This window comes from Xiphophorus couchianus, unplaced genomic scaffold (assembly GCF_001444195.1).
Source record: "Xiphophorus couchianus unplaced genomic scaffold, X_couchianus-1.0 Scaffold1000102, whole genome shotgun sequence".
Taxonomy (NCBI): Eukaryota; Metazoa; Chordata; class Actinopteri; order Cyprinodontiformes; family Poeciliidae; genus Xiphophorus; species Xiphophorus couchianus.
In genome coordinates this window covers 1317512-1341122 of record NW_020963015.1, presented here as the reverse complement: position 1 = coordinate 1341122, position 23611 = coordinate 1317512, and the positions used below count along the sequence as shown (strand labels likewise).

The 23611-nt window shown below is 48.9% G+C and overlaps 3 protein-coding genes across 3 annotated transcripts; 2 read left to right on the top strand and 1 right to left on the bottom strand.

The window, feature by feature from the left end:
* Positions 1–394: 394 nt before the first annotated feature.
* nwd1 (NACHT and WD repeat domain containing 1) lies at positions 395–13457 on the bottom strand. The gene is made up of 16 exons (XM_028011980.1): positions 12907–13457; positions 11677–11762; positions 11488–11604; positions 9454–11198; positions 8700–8903; positions 8459–8612; positions 7921–8350; positions 7645–7842; positions 5473–5595; positions 5193–5392; positions 4243–4482; positions 3969–4059; positions 3744–3892; positions 2214–3116; positions 2026–2131; positions 395–1776 (listed from the first exon to the last, which is right to left on the bottom strand). The coding sequence occupies exons 1-16, from the start codon at positions 13016–13018 to the stop codon at positions 1466–1468; spliced, it is 5169 nt and encodes a 1722-aa protein (XP_027867781.1). The 5' UTR covers positions 13019–13457; the 3' UTR covers positions 395–1465.
* Positions 13458–15361: 1904 nt separating this feature from the next.
* On the top strand, positions 15362–16102 carry LOC114141426 (zinc finger protein 8-like). The gene has a single exon (XM_028011979.1). It carries the CDS (start codon positions 15389–15391, stop codon positions 15851–15853), a length of 465 nt encoding a protein of 154 aa, XP_027867780.1. The 5' UTR covers positions 15362–15388; the 3' UTR covers positions 15854–16102.
* A 4000-nt stretch (positions 16103–20102) lies between these two features.
* Positions 20103–22992, top strand: LOC114141386 (zinc finger protein 501-like). Its single transcript, XM_028011914.1, has 2 exons — positions 20103–20360; positions 21540–22992. Exons 1-2 carry the CDS (start codon positions 20150–20152, stop codon positions 22823–22825), a joined length of 1497 nt encoding a protein of 498 aa, XP_027867715.1. The 5' UTR covers positions 20103–20149; the 3' UTR covers positions 22826–22992.
* Positions 22993–23611: the final 619 nt, after the last annotated feature.

Genomic DNA, 23611 nt, shown 5'->3' with positions numbered 1-23611 from the left:
TGGTATCAGAGGGCGTGGAAACACGTGGGGATGAGCGGAAATAAGACTGGGATCGATTAACATCTTTAACATTTTCGATTAACATCTTTAACATTTTCGACTTTAACATTTCTGCTCCAAATCAGGAAAAACATTCCAGTTCCAAGCTGGGAATAAAACCTGCAGCGGATGTAAAGCGATTGTTTTACTCAACCTTCTAGACATCAGAAGTAAAATTTCATGTTTATATGAAACATTTTAAAAAAGCATTTAAAAAATGTCCAGTGTTTCCATCCAGTCACATTTCTTTCTGCTCTGTTGCTAGGCAGAATATTTGGGCTCCGTGATTTTGGTTTTAGTTGCTAAAAATGGACAAAAATTAAAAACATTTCCAGACCAAGAAAATAGAAAACAGTTTACCTCCAACGTCTCCATTTATTGAAGATTTTAATTTTAACGAGGTTATTTGTGTTTTCATCTACAATCATTTGCATCCATTTCTTACAAACTGTTTACTTTATTATTTTAATTCATATATTGTACAAATAAGTGTATTTTTGAAATATGTTTTTCCTCAAACCTGTTTGGACTTTACAGTTTTGGTCCAATTAACACAAAGTTTGGAGACACAGAGTCGCGTTAAGATGTTTCTTTCCTGACAGCGATGGCCTAGTTAAAGGACAGAGGAGGAACTATAAAATGTTTTCCTTTGATTGACCAGAAATGATGTTCTGGTTACTCCAGGCCTCCAGTCGCTGTCCTGCAGGTTTTAAATGAGCCTCAGGTACGAAACCCTGGAATGAAACGGCTTCATCACCTCCTCCTGGTGTGGATCACCAGAACATTAAGGTTCTGAAGTGGTTCTGATCCTCACCAGAACCTTAATGACCTCATTATTCTGTCCAGGTCCTGCAGCAGACGCTCATCTAAACGCTGCAGGGCCTCCAGGACTGGAGTTGGAAAAAGAGGATCAGACCAACAGGAAGTAAAGCCACCCAGTCACACTGGATTACCAAAATAAAACAGGAAGTTGAGCTCAAAGCGGAACCCAGACATGGAAACTTAAAACATCCAAAATAAACAGAATCTTTTATTTTGTAAATTCATTTTAGAATGAATTTCTAAAATGAATTGCTGCACAGAAACTTTGCTGCTTTCTGTTCTATTGAACATCTAAAGCAAAACGAGACGACAGGCGACCAGTGCTGTTAGCATTATAGCTAGCATTAAACTACTTCCTGTTCTCTGAAGGCCGACCTCCAGCAGATATTCATGATGTGAACGGAGATAAACCAGCAGAACCTTTAGAACAGCAGAACGTTCTTCACTCCAATAAATTAGTTTTACACATCAGAAGATTTTACTAGAAGATTCTGAAGTGAAGAGCAAAGCATCGAACCAGAAGCTTTCACAGTAAAACTAACGCTGATTTTTTTACATGATGAAGGTGAGCAGAAGTCTTCAGATCTGGCAGTAGCAGCATGTCCTACAGCAGGACGCAGGCGGAGGACGGCCTGCTACTGAGCATGCTCACTAGGTTCAGGCTGAACTGGGCCGGGTTGAAGTCCTGCAGGTCGGAGCTGCAGGTCCGCTGGCCGGCCCCGCCCTTCTCTCTGGAGGTGACCCGGTACCGGGCCTTGATGTTCCTCAGAGGGTTGTGGTCCGGCTCGACCCGGTCCGGACACCTGAAGGCCTCCTGGACGACGCGGCCCTGCAGGGTCAGGCCCACGAAGCCGTTCCTGAAGGTCAGCATGCGGACGACCGGCGAGTAGACGAACTGGACGCACAGCAGCTTCCCTGATGGAGACAAACAGACGCATCGGACCAGAACCAGACCAACCAGAACCGGATAAACCAGAGAGCAGAAGACCGACTGGGTCGGAAAGATACAAGGTGGAGGGACACAAAAGAAGGACGGATCAGTGCCACCCAGTGGTGAAGTTCTGCTTTGGGTTCTGAGGTTCTGAAGGATTGGTTCCTGCTGTTCCTCCTAAGGGATAACAGCGGCCATCTTGCGGTGTACCTGTTGACCGGAAGCCGTCTCACCTGAAGCGACGTCCCAGACCTTGATGGTTCGGTCCTGAGACCCAGTGAAGACGAAGCGGTCGCTGTCAGCGAAGGCGGCGCAGAGGACGCCCTGGAAGAAAAGGCCCTGGTCGGGACGGCAGAGCAGAGTGGCGCGGTGAGTGGAGGAGTCTGGGTCTCCACTTTGGCCTGAACCTGTCCGGTCTCACCTGGTACTCCATGGTGTGGTCCAGGGCCACCGGGTCCAGGGCCCACAGCCGCAGCGTGGCGTCCTGGGAGCCCACCAGGGCGTGCGTCCCCCAGTTGCTTGCAGTGACACAGGTGACCCCCGAGCTGTGAGGCTGCAGGTCGGCGCTGACGCCGACGCCGAAGTCGTGCAGCTTCACTTCGCCGCCGGCCGTCCCGTACAGCAGCCGGCGGTCGGGCAGCAGCGCCATGTGGGATGGAGGGGCCCCTGGCGAGAGCGGGGCCGTCGCCAGGGGCCCCTCCACGGCAGGGAAACCGTCTCTGGTGGCGACCTGGAACAGGCGCAGCGCGTCCCAGTGGGCGACGGCCAGCAGGCTCTCCTGGGAGCTGAGGGCCAGGCAGAGCACCGGGGCCAGGTCCTCTGGGGGTGGGATGCACAGCGTCTCCTGGGGCCACGCCAGCGGGTAGATCAGCACGGTGCCGCTACGCAGGCCGCACAGCAGGAGGCGCTTCTGCTGCGCCAGCTCCAGGCAGCTGACCTCCGCAGACACTGGCAGGCGCTCCGACACGAAACCTGGGCAGAAACGGGTCGGGTCAGAGGAGAACTGGATCCGTAGTTCTGCTTGGGCTCCGTTCAGGGAGCCGCTCTGACCTGTGCGGTTGTTCCAGCTCAGCACTTCCCTCTGGTTCTGGTGGCGCACGTAGAACACCTGATCTCCGTCTCTGGTGACAGCTGAGTGGGCGGAGCCTGCCGGGATGTGGGGGAGGGGCTTGTGGCTGGGGTCGTAGGTCAAACTCCACAGCTGGACCGAATCCGCCGCCGAGGAGGCCGAGACCACCAAGTGGTCGTAGAGCAGCAGGGAGGTGACCGGAGCGCTGCAGCCGCTCAGAGTGTCCAGCAGGCGGCCGGTGGTCACCGACCAGATCTGACCAGACACAACAGGATGTTACTGCACTGGATCCTGGCTTCCTTTCACAATAAAAGCTTCATTCATTCTTTCTTTCATTTTATTAACAAACTGCCAGTTTACTACAAATACCAAAAATCCAGCTTATAGAAATGTACAATAAAAAACAGCAATCACTCCACGGACGGAGAATTGATCAGGAAGAACCCTCCAGCAGAACCAGAGCCAGAACTGGGCTCAGAGAAGACAGAGCAGAAGAACTGATCTAGAAGAACTTTCTATGTTAGAGAAAGGCAGTGGAAGGCAGTGTGGCTCATTTAGAGGCTTCTACATCTATAGAAGTAGAACGGTTAGATGTTGTGGTTCCTGGGAAACATCACAGCCAGACGGAACCAGACCGGATGAAGCTTAGAAAGATCTGAGAGAAACATAAAGGTTAGAGAGCAGCAGAGTTCTCCATCAGAGGAGCCACAGGAAGTAGACGAGGTTTCTGCCGCACTAACTGGAGTTTTAGTCCAACCTAGAAGGAAGAAATTCCTGGATTAGTTTTTCAGTATCTCTCCTCTACAGGATGTTTCAGTGCTGTGATGAGTCTGCTCCCCTTCCTGCTGTTAGTGAGGACGATACCAGCTGCTTGGTTCTCACTCGGATCAGCTGATCCGCCGCTCCAGTGACGACGCGTCGGCTGTCCGGCGACACGCAGGCCGATAAAACCTCATCGTCGTGCTGCAACTCCAGGAATCCGTCCACAGAGTCGCCGCAGATGCGGAACAGGCTCAGAGTCCGCTCCCATCCTGAACACAGCGGCAGGAAACACTTGGGTTTGGCTTGACCTCTGGATCAGAACCGCTCCAGTTGGGTCTCTGCTACCTGCTATCAGGATCTTCTCGTCCTCCGAAGCTGAGAAAAGAGACGGAAGCCGAGGAAACTCTGCGACGGTTTGCTGTCCTGTCCTGGAGATCTGCAGACAGGAAGTTCACGTCACATGGTTCACCTTCATCACCTTCATCAGCTTCATCACCCAGAGCTTTTCAAACAGACTCATCACATTCTAGATCCTGGAATCATCCAGATTAACCATAGAAATATGATCCTAGAACCTCAAACTCTGGTCCAGTTTCAGGTCTAAAGTCGTAAAACTCACCTGATGCAGGATCCCGTCTTCCGACACCACAAATATTGACCCACGTTTAGGAGAGCTCACAGAAATCACTGGAGTCAGGCTCCGGGTCAGCCGCACCGTCGTCTGGCTCCCAGTGACCGGGTCAAAGATTCTGACCCGGTCCAAGTCGTGCAGAGAAACCACAACATCTCCCAGAACCCCCAAAACCAACGAGTCGTCCTCGCTGTGGATCTCGGTTCCGTCCGACTTCCAGACCTTCACCTGCAACAGCGTCACAGAGAATACAAACCCGGGTTCTTCAGAACCAGCTGTAGGTCCAATATGCTGAGGAAAGCTATAAAGTGACACACGGGTCAACCCGTATAGAACAAGAACCACAGGCAGAACCACACAGAACCAGACAGAACCAGGCAGATCCAGACAGAACCAGACAGAACCAGACAGATCCAGACAGAACCAGACAGAACCAGACAGAACTAGGCAGAACTAGGCAGAACCACACAGAACCAGACAGAACCAGACAGAACTAGGCAGAACTAGGCAGAACCACACAGAACCAGACAGAACCAGACAGAACTAGGCAGAACTAGGCAGATCCAGACAGAACCAGACAGAACCAGGCAGATCCAGACAGAACCAGACAGAACTAGGCAGAACTAGGCAGAACCAGACAGAACCACACAGAACCAGACAGAACCAGACAGAACTAGGCAGAACCAGGCAGAACCAGACATGTGAAGACCTGCTGACAGTAAGGAGACCGACTGCAGAAAAACCTGGAACCCTGAACCGACAGAACCTCAGACGGACCTTGGACTGAACCCGTCCAAAAGACAAAGAGATCCAGAACTTTATGGAGACTCAGAAAAAGCCAAAACCCAAAATCACAACCAAGGAGAACCGAAGAGACCAAACCCCGAAAGCAGCAGAGTTAAAGACCAAGGAACCTTCAGGCTCCGCCCACCACCTACCTGCATCCAGGTGTGGACAAACAGAAGCTGTTCCGACACCTGCAGGCGAGTCGCGGAAGGGGCGGAGCCAGCAGGCCCCGCCTCCTGGATGCAGAACAGCTGCTGGCCGCTCTTTAAGCTCCACCTCCTCAGGGAGCCGTCTGCAGCCAATGAGAGGCAGTGGGCGGAGCTTTCAATGATCTTTACCGACAAGATGGCCGCTACCAGGACAAGACAGACAGGAAGTAGCCGTCACGGTCCGACCTGAACTGTAAGAAATCTCATGAGTTCTCGCACCCACCTGACGGTCCCTGCAGAACCTGCTGGAGATGTTTGTCCCGGAGGCTCCAGACCGCCACCACGCCGCCGGCCGACCCGGTGACCAGCAGCCGCAGCGCCGCGCCCACGGCCAAGCAGAGCACGCCTGGAAAAGCCACACTGCGGCTAACTCATGATGCTAACCTTACTGTGAGCTGATCGGGCTCAGTCACTGTAGACATGGACGCAGCAGCTGGAACAGCTGATTGGCTTGTTGGAAACTCCGCCCACATTTGGTGTGTCTGCGACTTTAAGAAGGAAACTTATTTGGTTTGTCAGTAAAAATAAATGAGCAGCACTCATGTATGAATGGGTCAGAACGGATCAGAACCAGCCACTAGCATGCATTGCACCAGACTGAATAATATTTGTAGTTTTTTGCCTTCTATGAGCTGAGATGTGATTTTTTTCCTCCCACGTTTCCATGGTAACGATAAAGCTAATGGCGCTTCATGGCGGCTGCAGCCTCAGACCCGTCTGTCCTGTCTGATGTTTGTTTCTGGTCTTTGGGCCGGAGTGAAATGGGAATTTCCCCGTAGGAGACTAATAACGCTCTTCCACCTCCTCCTGCCTCAAACGCCTTGGGCAGAATCTGAGAAATGTTCAGGGACAAGAAGACGTTTGGTCGTCCTACATGAACCCAAAGGTAAAAACTTCCCTCTGTTCAACCACCTCGTGCTGTTCTCCCACATAAAAACACATTTCAGCTTCCTGAAGCTGCTGTGAGGACATGGAGGACATGCAGGATGTAGGTCAGTGGTCCCCAACCTTTTTATCACCGCGGACCGGTCAAGGCTTGGCAATTTTACTGCGGCCCGGTAGGACCGGGGGAGGAGGGTGAACCTCAGACAGGCTTCTGTCCGCTAAAGCCTAGATCACATGGCACAATTTTAAATATTTTGCCCCAATTTTCCCCTTAAGACAATCTTAGAACGCTCTGAATGTGGCTGATCGTCCTGCAGTGTGGTGTGTTACGGACCGCTCCGATCTAACATCGGGCATTTTCAACATGTTGGATTGTCTTGGCCCGATTGTCGCAGCCTGTCTCGTTTCCCTGACTGGGAATGAGAACTCAGCCTGTTGAATGTGACAGGTAGCCAATCAGAAAGCCCGCTGACATAAGAACGGAGGGGAATCCCAACAGTTGACATGGCAACTGAGAGTCCGGTGGACATCGGATGATATTTAGAAACAGCATGAATGTTTATTCAGCATTTTGTACAAGGAATATCAACAGAAATAATAATGAGAGGAACTGGAGCCAAACTGGTACCACAGTTGATAAACCCAGTAATGTTTTAGCTATCCATCATTAACCTGACATAATATAGTTATAGCTTCATTCAGTCAGGGCTTGACACTGACACTAGCTCTCTTAAAACGACTCCACAAACTATCACTGCTGCTTCTACATCGTGGGACATGTTTGTTACTCTAAATTCATGTTTGGTATGTTGGAGGTTTTACTGGATTTTCTTCTGGAATCGGGATGTTGGTCTCATCTCGTCTCTCCACTGCCCTAACACTCTCTGACTCTGGTCACTATGGTAATGTTTACATTTCCCTTCAATTTTAACTCAGGATAACGACTAATGGAGCCCTGAGCTTGTTTCTCTGCAACCAGACGGTCCATCTGGGAGAGATGAGAGACAATGAGACCGGAAGTGTTGCTGATGCTCCGGGTTCTTGGTCTCTAGTGGAGAAGCAGCTTGAAGCTTCATTGCCTCATTAACATCCGGTCACCATATCATGCAGAGCTTGGACTGTGGGAATCACCTGCCGGGATAAATCCCTCCTCCTGGCTCTTCTCTGGGCCTTTTCCCTTCACAAAGAAACTTTACAAACAATCTGATCCGTTTCTGACTCATTTTGCTGCTTGTGGCTCCATGTTGGACAAGACGGAACCGAGAGAGTCCGGTTAAAGGATTTACAAAGTAAAAGATCCTCCAGACTCAAATATTTAATTATTTCTTGTGCGGCCTGGTACCAATTGGTTCAAGGACCGGTACCGGTCCACAGCCAGAAGGTTGGGGACGACTGATGTAGAGGACATGAGGGACATAGAGGACATTGAGGACACGGGGGACGTGGACAGGAACCAGCAGCCTGGATCGTCTGTTCCATTTACTGACGTCTCTGAAGGTTCAGCTCTGACCTCCATGGGGTGCAGTCAGCGTGTGCTGCAGCGCCCCCCCTGGCTGCTGCAGGAAGGTGCTCCTCGGGATCAGAACCGGCTCCGGACACGTTTGGAGCCAATCGTCACACTGGCTGCAGAGCCGACCAATCACGGTGCGGAAGGTGGAGGCCAGGGAGGAGAGTCGGGCCAGCAGCTCGGAGTAAAACACAGACCGGTCTGGAGTCAGAGGAAGTACAGCAGGTCACCCAGAACCGACCCAAACGGCCCAAAATGTTCCCACCCAACCACACTGACCCATGTGGCCTGACAGGATGTCCAGGCCGGGCTTCATCAGGACCAGAGCCTCACGGACCAGTCCAGTTTCACTGCAGTCCATGTACTGGGAGCACTGATCCAGGTCGCTGATCAGGCTGGACACCCCACAAACCCGGCTCTGACAGTAGAGCCACTCAGCGCTGCCTGCACACACAGAACCAGGAGACACTGGATCCACTGGTGGAACTGGACAAGGACTGTCTGAGGAACCTCCAGATAAAAACATGCTGGCTCCCTTCTGTGCTGGAGCTTTGGTTGATCTGAGCACGCTCAGTTCAGTCATTATCGTACCTACTACTTCCTGCCGTAGCTCCTCCCACAGACCGGCATGCAGCAAGTGATACGGCAACTCTTGGAGCTTCCGGACGTTCGCCAATCCAGGAGCAAACCACAGCGGCTGGGGCGGGACCTTGGGAAGTAGAGAACCAATCAGAACTCAGCATCCACCCTTATTTGTTTCATCACACAGAGAGCACGCTCAGACGTCTCCTTATGTCCACCAGAGGAGTCCTGGTACCTTCCGGTCGGACAGCAGCAGCGTCAGACCCGGAAGAGCCACTGGCTTCAGTCTTCCGGACCAACGACCCAGGAAATACTCCGCCAGGATCCTATGGATCCACCCCTGTCGCTCTGGCGTCAGATAGCGGGCTTTGACTACCTCTGAGAGAAGCCTAGAAGAAGAAGCTCGATGTTACTCCATACGTACTGACGCTGCTCCTGGGTTAGGACATTTGGAATGGACATGGAGAACATCTTACCGGCTGCTGAAGGCCAGCATGGCAACTCTGTCAGTCCACTGGACCTCCAGCTGGTCCTGCAGGTCCTGCTTGAGCCGCGCCCACAGGATGGGTGGCATCCGGATTAACGAAGGTGTCGGAGGCAGGGAATACCTGTATACCTCACTGATGACATCATCGTCCAATGACATGACATCACGCAGTTCCGCCTCCATCAGGCCCCTCCTGTAGAGTTATGACATAGAGATTTAGTGGATCATCATGAGAACCTCCAGGTCCATCTGGAGGGAAACCCAGAGCTTCTCCGGGAGGACCAAGGTCTACCCAGCCCAGACGGGAACGCAACTCCAAGGACTTCTGGGTCACTTCCTCCAGCTGGGATCCAGGATCTATTTTTTTCAGTTCTGATCCGTATCTCTGAACTTTACCATCTGCTCCATCCTGCCATTCCTCAGGAGAACAAGGAGCAGAACCAACTTCCTGTCTGCTCCAAACCTGAATGGTGGGCACACTTCTACCTATCCACTAGTAAGTTGATAGCAGAGCTAACTTTTGGTTTAGCGCTTTCGTTAACTTTAAAAACGCTTAGCACACTTGGCTAATGATTTGAATTTTACCATTCACTCTGTGACTTTTTCTCTTTTTTGATCCTTTCAGTGAACAAATTGTTCCAACAGCCCAAACAAAGGTTGGATTCCAGGTAAACGTATTAAGGCCTGTAAAGGTTTCTTGTGCTTCAACACATCCTCACCAGATGCTTTGCTAGTCTCCTCACCTTGCCAACACGATGCATCCCAAGGCCCCGCCCACCAGCTCCTTCCCATGTTTCTCCTCAAGCTTCAGGAGGAGCTGTGACATCACTTCCTCTGAGCTGGAACCCAGCAGCAGCTGCGTTGTTGGTGTGAAGGATGTCCAGTGCTTGGCAGCAGACAGGATGAGCTGAAGGTGGAGAGGAGAGCCGGAGGCGTGGAAACTCTGCAGCACCGCGTCCTTCTGCTCCCGGGTCAAAGTTCGCTGAGCCGCCTGCAGATGGGACTCCATGATCTGCTGCCCTTCATCACGAGACAGACGCTCCACCTCAAAGAGGTTTCCTGCAGCGCCCAGCCTCAGCCGCGTGCTGGCGAACAGCTCGCTAGTGGTTTCCATGGAGACCAGCAGGTGGACATTTGGAGGCACGTCTGTGGGCAGCCAACGCAACTGGTGAGCCTGATGTTGGTCTGCCAGCTGCTCCAGGGAGTCCAGGATGAGGAGCAGAGTGTTCCCCTGCTGAGAAACCTCCTCCAGCAGGTTCTGGAAGAGCCGCTGCAGCTCCAGGTGAGAGCTGACTGACAACAGGGGATGCGGAGCCAGGCCACACGCCAGACACACCTGGAGGCAGACGCTGTGGAGGATATGGTTGATGCTTGGTCTCTGAGGATGATTGGCAGCCAGCAGCCTAATTACCAGCACCGCCTTGGCCTCCAGGACACCCTGCATCTCCTGTGCCAGTTTGCACAGCAGAATGGTTTTCCCCATCCCAGCAGCACCATGAACCACCAGCGGACTGTGGTGGACTGGGCTGGACTCCCACATGGCGAGGCAGATCTTCCCCAGAAGCCCATCTCTGCCCTGGAGACTCTTGCTCAACTCGGCAGCCATGATGGTGTGCTGCCTCGCCTCTTCGACCACCCAGTCAAACTCCTCCTCATCCTCCTCTGTGCTTCCCCAGATCTTCCTCCTGTCCTCTCCCGCCAGTTTGACCGCCTCGCTGATTCGGGTCGTCATCTGGGAGATGAACTGCTGGCAGATGCTGTCCAGGTACTCGGCATGTTCCTTTCGTTTTGGGTCGATGCTTCCTCTGTTCAGCTCCACACAGTGTAGGTTGAGGATCTTCTTGGACGTGGCGTACAGACGTGACTTCAGGCCGGTGAGCAACTCCTGAGCTTCAGCGTCCAGCAGCCCGTCCGCAGTGAGGTCCATGAACTTGGCCAGACGTTTGGCTCCGTTCTTCATCCTTTGCCGAGGAATCTCCCGGACGAAGAGCAAGGCGGACATTTGGCAGTTGTCTTTCCAGACGCCCTCCTCTAGCGCCCGTTCTGTGACTGAATGAGAAGCAGGAAACGTTAGTCCTCCTGGACCAAAAGGACAAGCTTTGGGACATGTCCATGCCGGAGGACACGTCTCACCTGATGAGTAGAAGAGCCGCTTCTGCTCGGCCGTGATGTCTCCAGCCGTCTCAGCCTCAGCGGCCGCAGACCGTAGCAGTTGCAGCAGCTGACTCTCCGTGACGTGCCAGGACAGAAGGTCATCGTCATGGAGCTTTGCCACCTCAGGTCGGAGGTCATTGTAGTGTGGGAATCGTGCAGTGATTGGCTGGAGAACGTAGGTGGGTGGCACAGAGTTGTTGTCCTTCCGAAACCACTCTTGCAGCTGCTGAACAGCTTCTGGGTTCTTGGACAGCTTGGACAGAAGAACCTCAAACTGCTTTTCTGGGATGAGATGAGGAAGAGGTCGGTGACCGTACCGGTTCCCCAGCAGGCCCTTCGGCACCCAAACATGAGGACATGAGGAGAAGCAAAGCAAACGTGATCACATTTACAGATGCAGAACATCAAAGAACAAACATCATCATGAACAAACAGCACCAGGTTCTATACACCGAGGCGTAAAGAACCTGGTGCTGAGGCTTAAAGCAGCATCATTTTCTGGACTTACAGAAACTTTACTGGCATTCAGCCGCACGTCTACAAGCACAATGGCATTATTTCACCGGCAGTTACTACAGGAGACACAAACGCCAACGAGAACCTGGAGAACGTTAGGAACTCACCACGAAGGCCGGTCCAGCAGAAACCTTCTGACTCGTCTGGATCTCCTGCAGGAAGATCTCACTGACCTCATGGTCTCCATACGGGAAGGTCCGGATCCCCCAGCTCAGATCCACCACCTGGACAGGAAGTGATGTCACTCACAGTTATACGTGATGTTTTCTCTCAGTGCTGAGAGGAGACGGACCAACCTCAAAGACCAGACCCAGACTGCGGCAGAACGACCGGACCTCCGGAAACGCTTTCTCTAGCAGAACCTTCCTCTCAACGCTCATGTCTGCACAGAACCCAGGGAGAAGGCGTTCCTGTCAGAACCAGAACCAGAACCAACAGCAGAACCAGATCCAGAACCAGAACCAACAGCAGAACCAGAACTTCTAACAGACCCCTGATCATTGAGCTCTGGTACCACGGAGCGGACCTCTCTGAGGTCGCTCCAGAGCCTCCAGAACCTAGTGGACCTGCGCAGCTCCTCGCTCCAGCGGTCCAGCAACATGTTGGACGGCACCACGTTTCATCACAAGTAAAGTTCTGGCACCACAGAAGAGTTCTGGTTCTGGTTCTGATGGAAGCTGATCTGCAGAGCTCCATTGTTGCAGGTTTCCTCCACTAGGCGGCGGAGTCAGAAACGTGAGAACCAACCAGGTCGGTTCTGGTTGTGTTGAGCCAGCTGGTGGACGTTCTGAGGGGAACCGGGTCTGCTTGGTTCTGGAAAGGAACAGATCTTCAGATCTTTTATTCTGAAAGTTTTCAGTAGGAAGAAATTCTGAAACGTTCAAACGGAGCACAGACGTTTCATCATCGATGCTGCTTCTGTAGATCTGGATTTGCAGTAACCTGGAGATGACTCCGCCCCTAAACGCCAAGTAGCATAAATACCTGGAAAGCTCCGCCCTCCTGACTGAATCACCATGGCAACGGCCTCCGCTTCATCTGTTTCCAATATAGCTAATAGATTGAATTTAAAATCTCTGAATCCTCCAGGTCATGGTCTGGTCATGTGACCGCCTCCACCTGAGCACCGGTTGGACCTCTGGAGCCAAAGCGGGTCATTTACAGCCACTTCCTGCCTGAACGTTTCTGTCTACAACAGATCTATTATCGAAACCCGATTTACCAAAAATCTTTCATGTTTCTGTTTGAGGCTAAAAAAGATTCAGTTTCATCATTTACAATAAAAAATCTCAGAGGTTTCGGGTCGGTTCTGGTTCTTTTTATCGGCTGAAAAGGTTTCTGCAAGTTTCCACATGAGGCTCCAGGTGTTTACCTGTCTGAACCGGGTCAGATGGACCCGGCTGAACCAGAACCATCAGGGTCACCCTGATTCTCACACATCAACTCAGATCAGCAGAACTGGACCTGAACTCCGTCCAGAACCCAGAACCCGGACCTCCAGAACAAGGCCTGGGAGCAGAACTGACCTGTGAAGCTGGAGCTGATGAAGATCCGGATCATGTTGCTGCCGGTCCTCTGAGCTCCTTGGCAGCGTCCCCTCAGGATGTCCCGCGCACCGGAGCTTTGTTCCCCGTCCATCGTCTCAGACTGTCTGCCGGTTCTGGTTCTGGTTCTGTCTGTTGGCGCCAGTGCAGCTCTTTGTTTCCCTGGGCGGTTTCCTCCCTGTGGAGCGCCGAGTTTCTGTTTACGGGTTCTAATGAAGCTGCAGAACCGGGCCGGACCGGTCGGCGCCGCTGCTGAAGGTTCTGCTCTGAAGATCAGTGTTGAGTCACAGCGGCTGAGCTCAGGGCGGCATCTCCCAGGGGGCGCCGCTCTCAGCTGCAGCTCCGACTAATTACAGCGAGGAAGAGGAGGACAACAAGCCTGTGACATCATCATCATCATCATCAAAAACATTTATTTTCTGCTGCACTGAACTGCAGCTGAGCAGATTTAATAGACATTATTATTATTATTATTATTATTATTATTATTATTATTATTATTATTTCATTTAGTTTTTATTGTATATTTTGACTTTTACAAGTCAGTTAAATCTTCAGGGTTTTTTTCTCTATTGAACTTTTATTATTCATTCCAACTTTATTAATATTGACTCTTATTATTCTGGATGATGAAAAACATTAAATGTCAAATAAATCTAGCTTATTATGAACTTTATTGTATTTAAATATATTCTTCTTGTAATGTAATTTAAACATGTTTTCTGTGTTTAATATCCAGACGTGGAGAAACTTTCTGATGTGAAACTAAATAAACCCAGAAGAACCAGAACCGGTTCTGAGACTCTCCCTCTGATTTGTGCTTTCAGAAGAAAACTTCTGCTTTATCAAACTAAGACTTTCTAGTCTGAAGCCTCTTGGCCCAGCTGCAGAACCTGAAAACAAACGTTAGTTTCTGATGAAACATCAGGAACTTGCTGCCTGTTTGTTCTGCAGTTTTTCCTTCAGGCTGTTTTTACCTGCAGATCTCTGGGGATCCAGCCGACAACAACAACCTCCCATCAAATGATCAAGTTTCTGTTTCCTTTACAACAATCTTAACGGGACGTTTTTCATTTAATTTGTGTATTCTGGATATTTTTCCAGAACGTCCAACTTTTTCCTGTAAGCATCCGTATGGAAGCTTGTTTCCACCATTCTGTTACAAAATAAAATAAATGATCTCTGTTCCTTAGTGTTCCTCTGTGTTTCTCAGATTATTTATTTATTTGTTTTTTTACCAGAGTGGTGAAAACGGGCTTCCATACATCGGCCTCTGTTGTTTTTGAGGTTTTTAAATGAGTTTTTTAGTGGAAACAGCAAGTCCACCTCACTGCAGCAAACAGGAAGGGCGGGACAGACCGCTGTCAGTCTCAGACCTTATTTGGAAACGGGACCATTGCACTCCGGAAGGGAAGGGGGCGCTATTTCCTATATTATCCATTTCTCCCGTTTTTATTTTCTTTTGAAATCTGTGATATATCTTCACCTTTAGGAAGGATTTTCACTCTCAGCATGTTTTTGAACTTCTCTCTTTTATTTACTTCAGCGCAGCTCACAGTTTTTAATAAATTATGTATTATCACCGTCATTCACTCACTGCTAAATGTGCTAATGGTGGAGAAACAACTTATCATTACAGGAAAAATGTTTAAACTGGTCGCAATGTTTGCACCTTTTTTCCTGATGTTCTGGTTTCTGAGCCGGACCTAAACGCTTCTGTCTGGATTTGAGTCTAGTTTCTGAGAGAACAGCGCCCCCTGGTGAAGGCCACAGTTAAACTCAGGAGGATGAAGGATGGTTGAACCCGGTTCTGTAACGTCACCTCTACTGATTCTAGTTCTGATGAAATGTTTCCCCATGTCGTCATCTGGACCAGTTTCATGTTCATTATGGTCTGTTTTCTCTCCAGCATGACGTCTGACAGGACCGAGCCGGTTCTGACCCAGGAGACAAAACCCACTTTGGACCAAATGGAACCACAGTGAAGAACTGGAGCAACCAGAATCTCTGGAGATAAAGCTAGAACCAGAACCAGAACCTCTAAAACTGGAGGAGGAACCAGAACCAGAACCTCTGGAAATTAAACTTGAACTTTGGGAACCAGAGTTCCTGCAGATTAAGCCAGAACTGGAGCCAGAACTTGTGCAGATTAAATGTGAAGTGGAGGAACCAGAACCTCTTCAAATAAAGCCAGAACCAGAACAAGAGAATTGAATTCAACTTTATTGTCATTGCACTGTCACAAGTACAAGCAACGAGATGTAGTTTGCATCTATCCAGAAGTGCTCTACGAGATATAAATATTTATTTACAGATGTACAAGACTATGTATGTATGGACTATAAGGGGTTATAGCAAGAGATATAGATATTGTGTATAGATATAAATATGGGAGCTATATGCACAGATTATACAGATTATACAGAATATACAAGAATGTTAGGGAATGGATTATAGATAAATAATGGCAGATAAAATTTACAGGTTGTATGTATGTATGCAAGAGAAGTCGGAACCAGAAGAAGCAGAGGAACCAGAACCTGTGAGGGTGAAGGAGGAGTGTGATGTTGTCTCCATCAGTCAGGATGAAGAGCAGACTGGTTCCTTCCTGGTGGATATTGGTTTTAAACTGGACCAGATGAAACCAGAACCAACAGGAGCCCAGCTGATCTCTCAGAACCCTCCAGAACCTGAGAATCTGGATCAGTCAGGAAGCAGTGAAGAACACTCCACCTGCCAGATCTGTGGGCGTAGCTGCACCAGCAGCTGCCTGAGCGTTCATCTGCGCCTCCACACCGGAGAGAAGCCCTTCTCCTGCCCCACCTGTGGGAAGCGCTGCAGCGTGAGTCATGTGACCCGCCACCTGAGGACCCACACAGGTGAGAAACCATTTTCTTGCCAGACCTGCGGGAAAGTCTTCAACCACTAGAGAAATCTGAAGTACCACCAGAAGAGTCATGCCGACAAGCCGTCCTCATGCCAGTCCAGCAGAAAGAGCTTCAAACCCAAGACCCCCCTGAGTCACCACATGAGAACCAACAAAGATGAGAAGCCCCTCAGTTGCTCCACTTGTGGGAGGGGCTTCGGCTTCAAGGGTCACCTGACTCGTCACATGGTGACACACTTGTCTGAGAAACCTTTCAGATGTCTTTGTGGGGAACCGCCTGGTGCTCCACATGAGGACTGTTAAAAAAGAGGTAATTTAATGCTAGCTTTGGACAAAACGTTTGGCTCCTTCTTCCTCTTTAATTTTTCCCCGGGATCCTCGGCGAGCGGCGGCGTGCTGCTAAAACGAAACAACAACAAAGCGTGTTGACGTCACAGATCACAGAGTTTAATCTCATACAAAGCAATCGACAACAAAACTGCAGAGGAACAGAGATATGCATTTTTCTCATAAAAATAAAGACACACAAGGGGAAGACAAACAAACACGAAACAAAGACAAAAAAGGCAAAAAATAGCGGCCGCTCTCTCTCTCTCTCTCAGCGCTGACCTGGAATTTTTTTATACTGAGTAGGTGTTTCTTGAATTTAATATATGCAGTCAAGGCGTTCCGTTCTTTGACCAATTAGAAACTCCCTCAGCCCTCAGAGACACTTGGAAACTCCCCTCATTTATGGCAAAGGTGTCTGGTTTTTGTCTAAGCAAAAGGGCGGACCACTTCGTGCTCATCTCTGTCTGATACGAGCAGATCCCTGGCGCCAAAAGTCCTAAGATGAGATTTCGCAGACACCTCTGAAGTCTCTTCTGCCATTGGAATGCTAATTTTATTGCTCTGTCTGCCAGCGGGGGAGGAAAAGGGCCCTGCTTGTTCAGCTCCTTACCGCATCTCAGACGAAACCTGTTCCAAATAAGAGTATTGAATATAACTGTTACACATGTCGTAGATTAACTGTATTAAGCACTAAAATTAATCATTTTTCCTTAACAGGACCCACACAGGAGAGCAGGTGTGAACCTCAGCTGCCTCCTACAGGTACCCTGTCAGGTTGACATGGCAACAGCTGAAGATGCTCCAGGAGACGCTCTCTTCCAGAACCAGATGGATTCCAAACGTTCACAGAGAAACACAAATATGGGGTCTCTCTTCCTACTGGTGGACACAAACAGAACTGGACCGCAGTGAAAGCTTCTGATGTTTGGGTTAAAGGTTAAACTGGGATCATTTATTATTGTTGTTATTATTAATGCTAGTATCTTCATGTTATCAGGTTTCTCTCAACTGGATTCAACGGAAATAGACCTTTAGAGTGATTTTAATAATGAATATAATCTTTGGTTCATAAATAATTTATCATGACGATAACACATCTCTACTGCCTCTTAGGAGGCAGTAGAGATGTGAAAAGTGATGTAACAGTGAAAAGTTTATAACTCACTATGTTCATTATTATAAGTAAAAATGTATTGTAGGAGTCGATTTACTACAACATACTTTGTATTTTTGAAATTCCAACTTCCCAGTGAGGAAAATCAAGCGGACGGCCATTCAGAGGTCAAATGTCATAAATGTTTAAGGCCAACTTTGGACTTCAATGTGACCGCTGCTTCAACAGCAGGCAGCTCTACGCTGGACAAATTAAATCTGGTGTTTGCTGATGGAAAGTACAGCTTAAAGTTTAAGTAACATGGATGTGAAGACATAGCCGCGCCTCCAGACAAATTTTAAAAGATTCCACAAAAGTGGGCGGAGCCAGAATACGCTGAGGGGCGTGGCCAAGTGTGAGGAAGAGTGGGGGTCAGGATGAGGGACAGCTTTGTGTTGCTATATTTAATGACTTTTCAGACCCTGTGGAGAACTTTTGATAAAATCGACAAATCTAGCCACTTTTTTGTTATTAGAGATTTTAATGGCGATGCTATTGATTGATGCTAGCCATGCTCGCTATTCCAACTCCTGACTCGCCACCAGTCAGAGATGATTTTTGACCCAAGGGAGCTCTGTGAAGCTGACACACCACCCACGTCAAAAAAATCCAGCTACTAGTCCGAGTGGTTAGTGCTCCATTAGTGCAGGTTTGGTTTCTGAGATATTAAAAGTTAGCATTTTGGCCGATGACGTCACCAGCCCCCCATCTTGCTCCAAAACAAACCAAAGTGGGTTACTTTGTTAGTGCAGGTTTGTGCCGTTAAAACTACCGCAGCAAAGTTGTTTTCAAGTTGGATGTTGGATTTTCCAACAGCCGCGGAGCGAGCGGCGCCGAGCTCCAGGTTGATCCGATTTATGAACGCTAATGTCGGCCAGCCGTTCTCTACGCTCCCCCCTCCAGCGCTCGGAGGTTCACTTAGGGACCGTCAACAAATTTCCAAACCAAACACTCCTAAGAAACAAATGTAAATAGAAATCTTGCCTTGTGACCAACTGACACAAAATTCATGCTGTTACACGAAACGCACTGTTCTCTGGTGAATTTTTAAGTCATACTCAATATTTTTTAATAATTGTAATATTAAAAAGTATATATTTTTCTTCAAATTGTGATTTGTACATCAGCAAGCCTGTTCTGAATCGATTAGTACTACCTCCATCCTCCACTAGGGGGCGTTTGTCTCTAGAGAAGAACAGAAAAGCATTGGGTATCCTGTCTCTCCTGTAGTGATGGGATTTTCGGCTCCTTTTCGAGATGCGGCTCTAATGGCTCTTCTTACTGTGGAGAGCCGGCTCTTTCGGCTCCCAAACGGCTCCCCATATATATTTTTGACATTATTAATTAATTAATAGCTTAAACCTAATTTTATAATATTTTGTTTCATTATTGACATTGTTAAACACTTATGATGAGTAAGAATGCCGCATAACAATGCTATAGCAATACCGATGCGTGTGATGTCCGCATGTGGCTGTGCAGGTTGTTTGTCGAGCCTGCACGATAGGAAATGCTGACTTTGCACAGTCTGCACTCTGCCCTGGAGCTTGATGTAGCATTAAAATGAGTCCAAATCTTGCTCCGTTTTCTGTCACTCGTTTATTTTCACCTATTCAGTTCTCACACTGACTCCCCTTCTTTCTGTGCTTCTTGACCGCTGACTGAGTGTCTGTACATAAACACCTGCCGACGAACAGCTTGGCCAATTGCCTGCCGTTTCCACAAAAAAAGTGGAGATAAACTTTTTTTTCAGTGTTTTCCCGCCACATTATTAATTGAAACTATGTGTGATTGGTCAGATGTGTGGAGCACACGCTTGACATGAGGCCAGTGGACCGAGGGAAAAAAACTCTCCGCTGTAGCTCTGGCAGAAGAGCAAAACGCGCAAGGAGAAGGAGAAGGGGGGGAGAGACAGCGAGGCACCGCAGGACAAAAAAAAAAAACGATGTGGGGAAAAACTATCGGCTCTGGCACTTGCAGAGCACAAGCACAACGACAGGGAGGCGGAGAGACAGCGATATACTGTAGAAAAAAACCCGGCTCCCAAATAGGATCCTAAAACGGCTCCCATTGTGGAGCCGGTTCCAATCGTTCACTTCAAAGAGCCGGCTCTTAGAGCCGGATCGTTCGCGACCGACACATCACTACTCTCCTGTTGTCCAGGGTGGAACTGCAGCTCAGAGGAAACAACCAATGCTGATATTTTCATCTTTAGCCACACAAACTGTAAATATGTAGATTTCCAGCTAGAAAATGTGAATCTCTCTGTTCCCTCCACTGTTTGTGTCGCTGCTGGTATTGAACAGGAGACGTCTTTCCCTGAGACACAGGAAGAAAACAACAACATGTCTGTTTGCTGAGGAAAATGTCAGACAGTAATGTAACCAAGATAGGTAACTGTAATCTGATTACTAGATTGCTTGTTACTGAAGAAATGGGTTGGTTCAGAGTCACTGACATCATTGTGCTCAACTTTATTTCCTTATTATCAAATACTTTTTCGCTCTTGCGTGACTCGTTTCTTGGATGAATACTTTGTAGTTTTCCATGAATAAAAGCAGACTGAGGCAGTAGCAGTTCTCAAACTTCTGGCTGCTCTACTCATTGATGAATTTTAAATCTTATTCATGTAGATTTATATGTATTATTTAAACTTTGTGTGTTTATTTGGTTTATTTTTTAATCTAGTAATACAGCTTTAATAACAACTGAGTAGAAATAAAATTCTAACGGAAACTTTATTTGGTTCAGTTTGTGTTGTTTACATTTTTCCAGCCGTTTCACTCCAGTCCAGCAGGGGGCAGTGAAGCGACTCACAGCCAGCCCGCTAGCCCCGTTAGCATGGTTAGCTTGTTATGAGCGTGTCCAGGAGGTTCTGGTTCTGTTCAGCAACAATGTGTTCCGTTGAGCCTCTGAGAGAGTTTATCAGAGAGAGACTAACTGCTGCTGCTGAAGAAATCTTCACCCAGCTGGAAAAAACCATCGTCCAGTACGAGGAGGAGATCGACCGGCAGCGGAGACTGCTGGACCTCACCTGGAGACCCCGAACCGAGCCGAACCCCGCAGGTAGGTCCGGCTGGGGGAGCGGGCGGCCTGGTAAAGCTCGGAACCAGGTTCTGTTTCAGCACAGGATGGTTCTGATGGTCCCCTGAGAGGTCCAGTAAACGGAACCAGAACCAGAGAACGTTCTGCTCTCGGGTTACATGAACCAAATCTTTCTGAATTTATGAAACTGAACCAAAGTGGGACAGAATCTGGACTTTTCTCATCAATCCGACCTGGTAGCTGGTACCAGGATTATGGGTTAGTAAGTTCTGCTCCTCAGACCCGGTTCCACTGGGTCACCAGTCAGAACCGCCTCTGTTGATATCTGGGCTTTAGTAGAACATCAGAACCACATCGGACCCAGGCGGTCCTTCAGAACCCGACCCGAACAAACACCCAGCAGCGACAAATCAGGGGGTTGTTTACTGCTGGTTCTGGACGGATCACCGGTCCGTTTCCAGAGCCAGAACCACAGCAGAACTTTGGCTCCAGATATCTAAGAAATGAAATGATTAGCTCGTGTTTACTGTCGGACTAATTCTGATGAACAGAGACATGTTCTGATATTTCAGCCAAAATATTAGTGATGAATTTCTAATAAAAGTTAAAACAACCTGAAATCCAGAGACGTTAAATTTGAATAAAATAGAAATGACAGCAGCAGCAGCTGAATATTTATTAGTAACATGTTATTAATGTCGGTTCGTCCAGCTGTGATGTCTTATGACAAGAATATAAAAATAACTTTTATCTCACCAGGAAATTCCCATTGAGATAAAAAATCTTTTTTACAAGAGAACCAACAGACGTGACAGAACATAAAAACTTCAGTTAAGATTCATTGTGGCCACGATGAACTCAGATGGCCGTATTATCCGAAATGTTATTTTCGCTGACAGATTTCTTCTAAACATTATTGCTCTCATTGAACCGTTAGATTTTATAAAACTCATGGATTCCTGATTTAAAGCTTCAAAACCAGTTTTTACTGATCGGTGGAGTCCAGTCATGTCTTATTAATACAGTCATATTAATAAGGGCTTGACTTATTTAAACAGACCAAATGTGACTGTTTGACCTCGGATGGATTTCATTGTTTTTATGTTTTTTATTAGCATTTAATCTCGTCGTCTTTGCTGGGTTCTGCAGCAGAGCAGCATCTCCGTTCTTCTTCTTCTCTGATCTCTGTTTCTCCTCCAGTTCTCCCGCAGACCTCCACCTGCAGGCGGGTTCTAGACAAGATGAGCTCCGGTCTGGACCCAGAGGAACCAGAACTCCCACAGATTAAAGAAGAACAGGAGGAATCAGAGCCTGAGCTGGACAAAGATGAATATGTAGAAGTGCACATCAGTGAGGATGAAGAGGAGCTGGGGCTGAAGCAGGAAACGGACCCAGACGAACCAGAACCAGAGCAGAACCAGGCTCGGTCCCAAAGCTCTGCAGAAGCTGAGAAGGTGGATCAGAAAGGAGGTGATGAAGAAGCAGAGAAGGAACCTGACGGGGTAGGAACGTCTGCCAATTCTGAGGCTGGGGCTGGTTCTGACCCGAATAGAAAACCCTCTCAGTGTGACGTGTGTGGAAAACATTTCACTCAGAGTTACAACATGAGGGCTCATCGCCGGATCCACTCAGGCGAGCGGCCGTACTCCTGCCAGGTCTGCGGGAAGAACTTCATCAAGTACGACAACATGCTGGTTCACATCAGAACCCACACGGGTCAGAAACCTTACTCCTGTCCGACCTGCAGCAAGCGCTTCAGCCAGCGCAGCAACCTCACCTTCCACATGAGGATCCACATCGGCGACAAGCCCTTCACCTGCAACACTTGCGGGAAGAGCTTCACCTCCAGCGGCCACCTCACCATCCACAGGAGAACCCACACAGGAGAGAGGCCCTACCTGTGCAACGTCTGTGGGAAGAGCTTCAGCCAGAGCGGCGGCCTGTCGGCCCACCGGAGGACCCACACCGGTGAGCGGCCGTTTACGTGCAAGGTGTGCGGCAAAGCCTTCATCAGGAGCGACGAGTTGCTGGTCCACATTCGGATCCACACCGGGGAGAAGCCGTACACCTGCAAGATCTGCTCTCGGAGCTTCGCCCGCAGTTGCCACCTGACCACCCACATGAGGACCCACACCGGGGAGAAGCCCTACTCCTGCCGAATGTGTGGAAAGAGCTTCAGCGAGAACCGCAGCCTGACTGCCCACGTCAGAACGCACACAGGCGAGAGGCCGTTCTCCTGCGACATCTGCCACAAGGCCTTCACAGACAGACGCAACCTGGCCGCTCACGCCAGGACCCACACGGGCGAGAAGCCCTTCTCCTGCTGCATCTGTGGAAGGAGCTTTGCAGAGAACCGGAGCCTGACGGGCCACATGGCCACACACACGGGCGAGCGGCCATTTTCCTGCAAAGTCTGCCAAAAGGGCTTCAGTCAGAGCGGCAAGCTGGCCGCTCACATGAGGCAACACAGAGAAGAGAACGTTTAGGTGCACCTGCTGATTTTATTCAGAAGAAGAAACTGGAAAGCAGAAGAAGCTCCTTAAGTCACTGTATTTGTAGCAGCATAAAATACCTCTAGGGAATAAATTTGGTTGGTGTTAATAAGTCATATTTAGGGCTTCTGTTTAAATAAAAATAAAAAATTCAAAGTCCAGTTCTGGTGTCCTGAGCAACAGAATCGAGCTCAGAGCCTCTTCTCACAAAGGAACTCCTGGCTAGCTCGCCATATTTAGCCCTGGACTCGCTAGGCGGTCCGACTGCAGGGACGACTCTCCCAGATCTGTCCTCTTGTTTACACGAAGGTGTCCGTCTCAACGGTTCTGGGTTGAACCGGTGGAAATGCGAAGTGATGTGTGATTGGTCAGGAGTTTGTGGATGTGTTTTATGTAGAAATGCGCTAAGACAGCAGTATTGATATTTCACTAGTTCGCTTCCACTATCTGGTTTGTGTATCTGCAGGCGACACGAATACATGTGTAGCCGGGGCATTTTGTCCCTGGAAGTATGTTCCTGCGCACTCTTCCTGTTACCCATATATGGAAGACGCTGTTACAGAGCATGAAACCTGACTTGACTGATTACCTGACTCGTTATGGAGGCAGGTAATCAGCACCCAGCAGGTAGATTGCTGAGGAGATCAGAGGTATGATCCTTAACACTGGTCTTGGTTTTGTTTCTGATTCCTCCCCTTCATTTCTGAAGGCGACATCCTTTTTAGAGGGAGTGACACACAGAGCGCCGTTGACTGATTTCACTTCTGAGGAAGTAAAAGC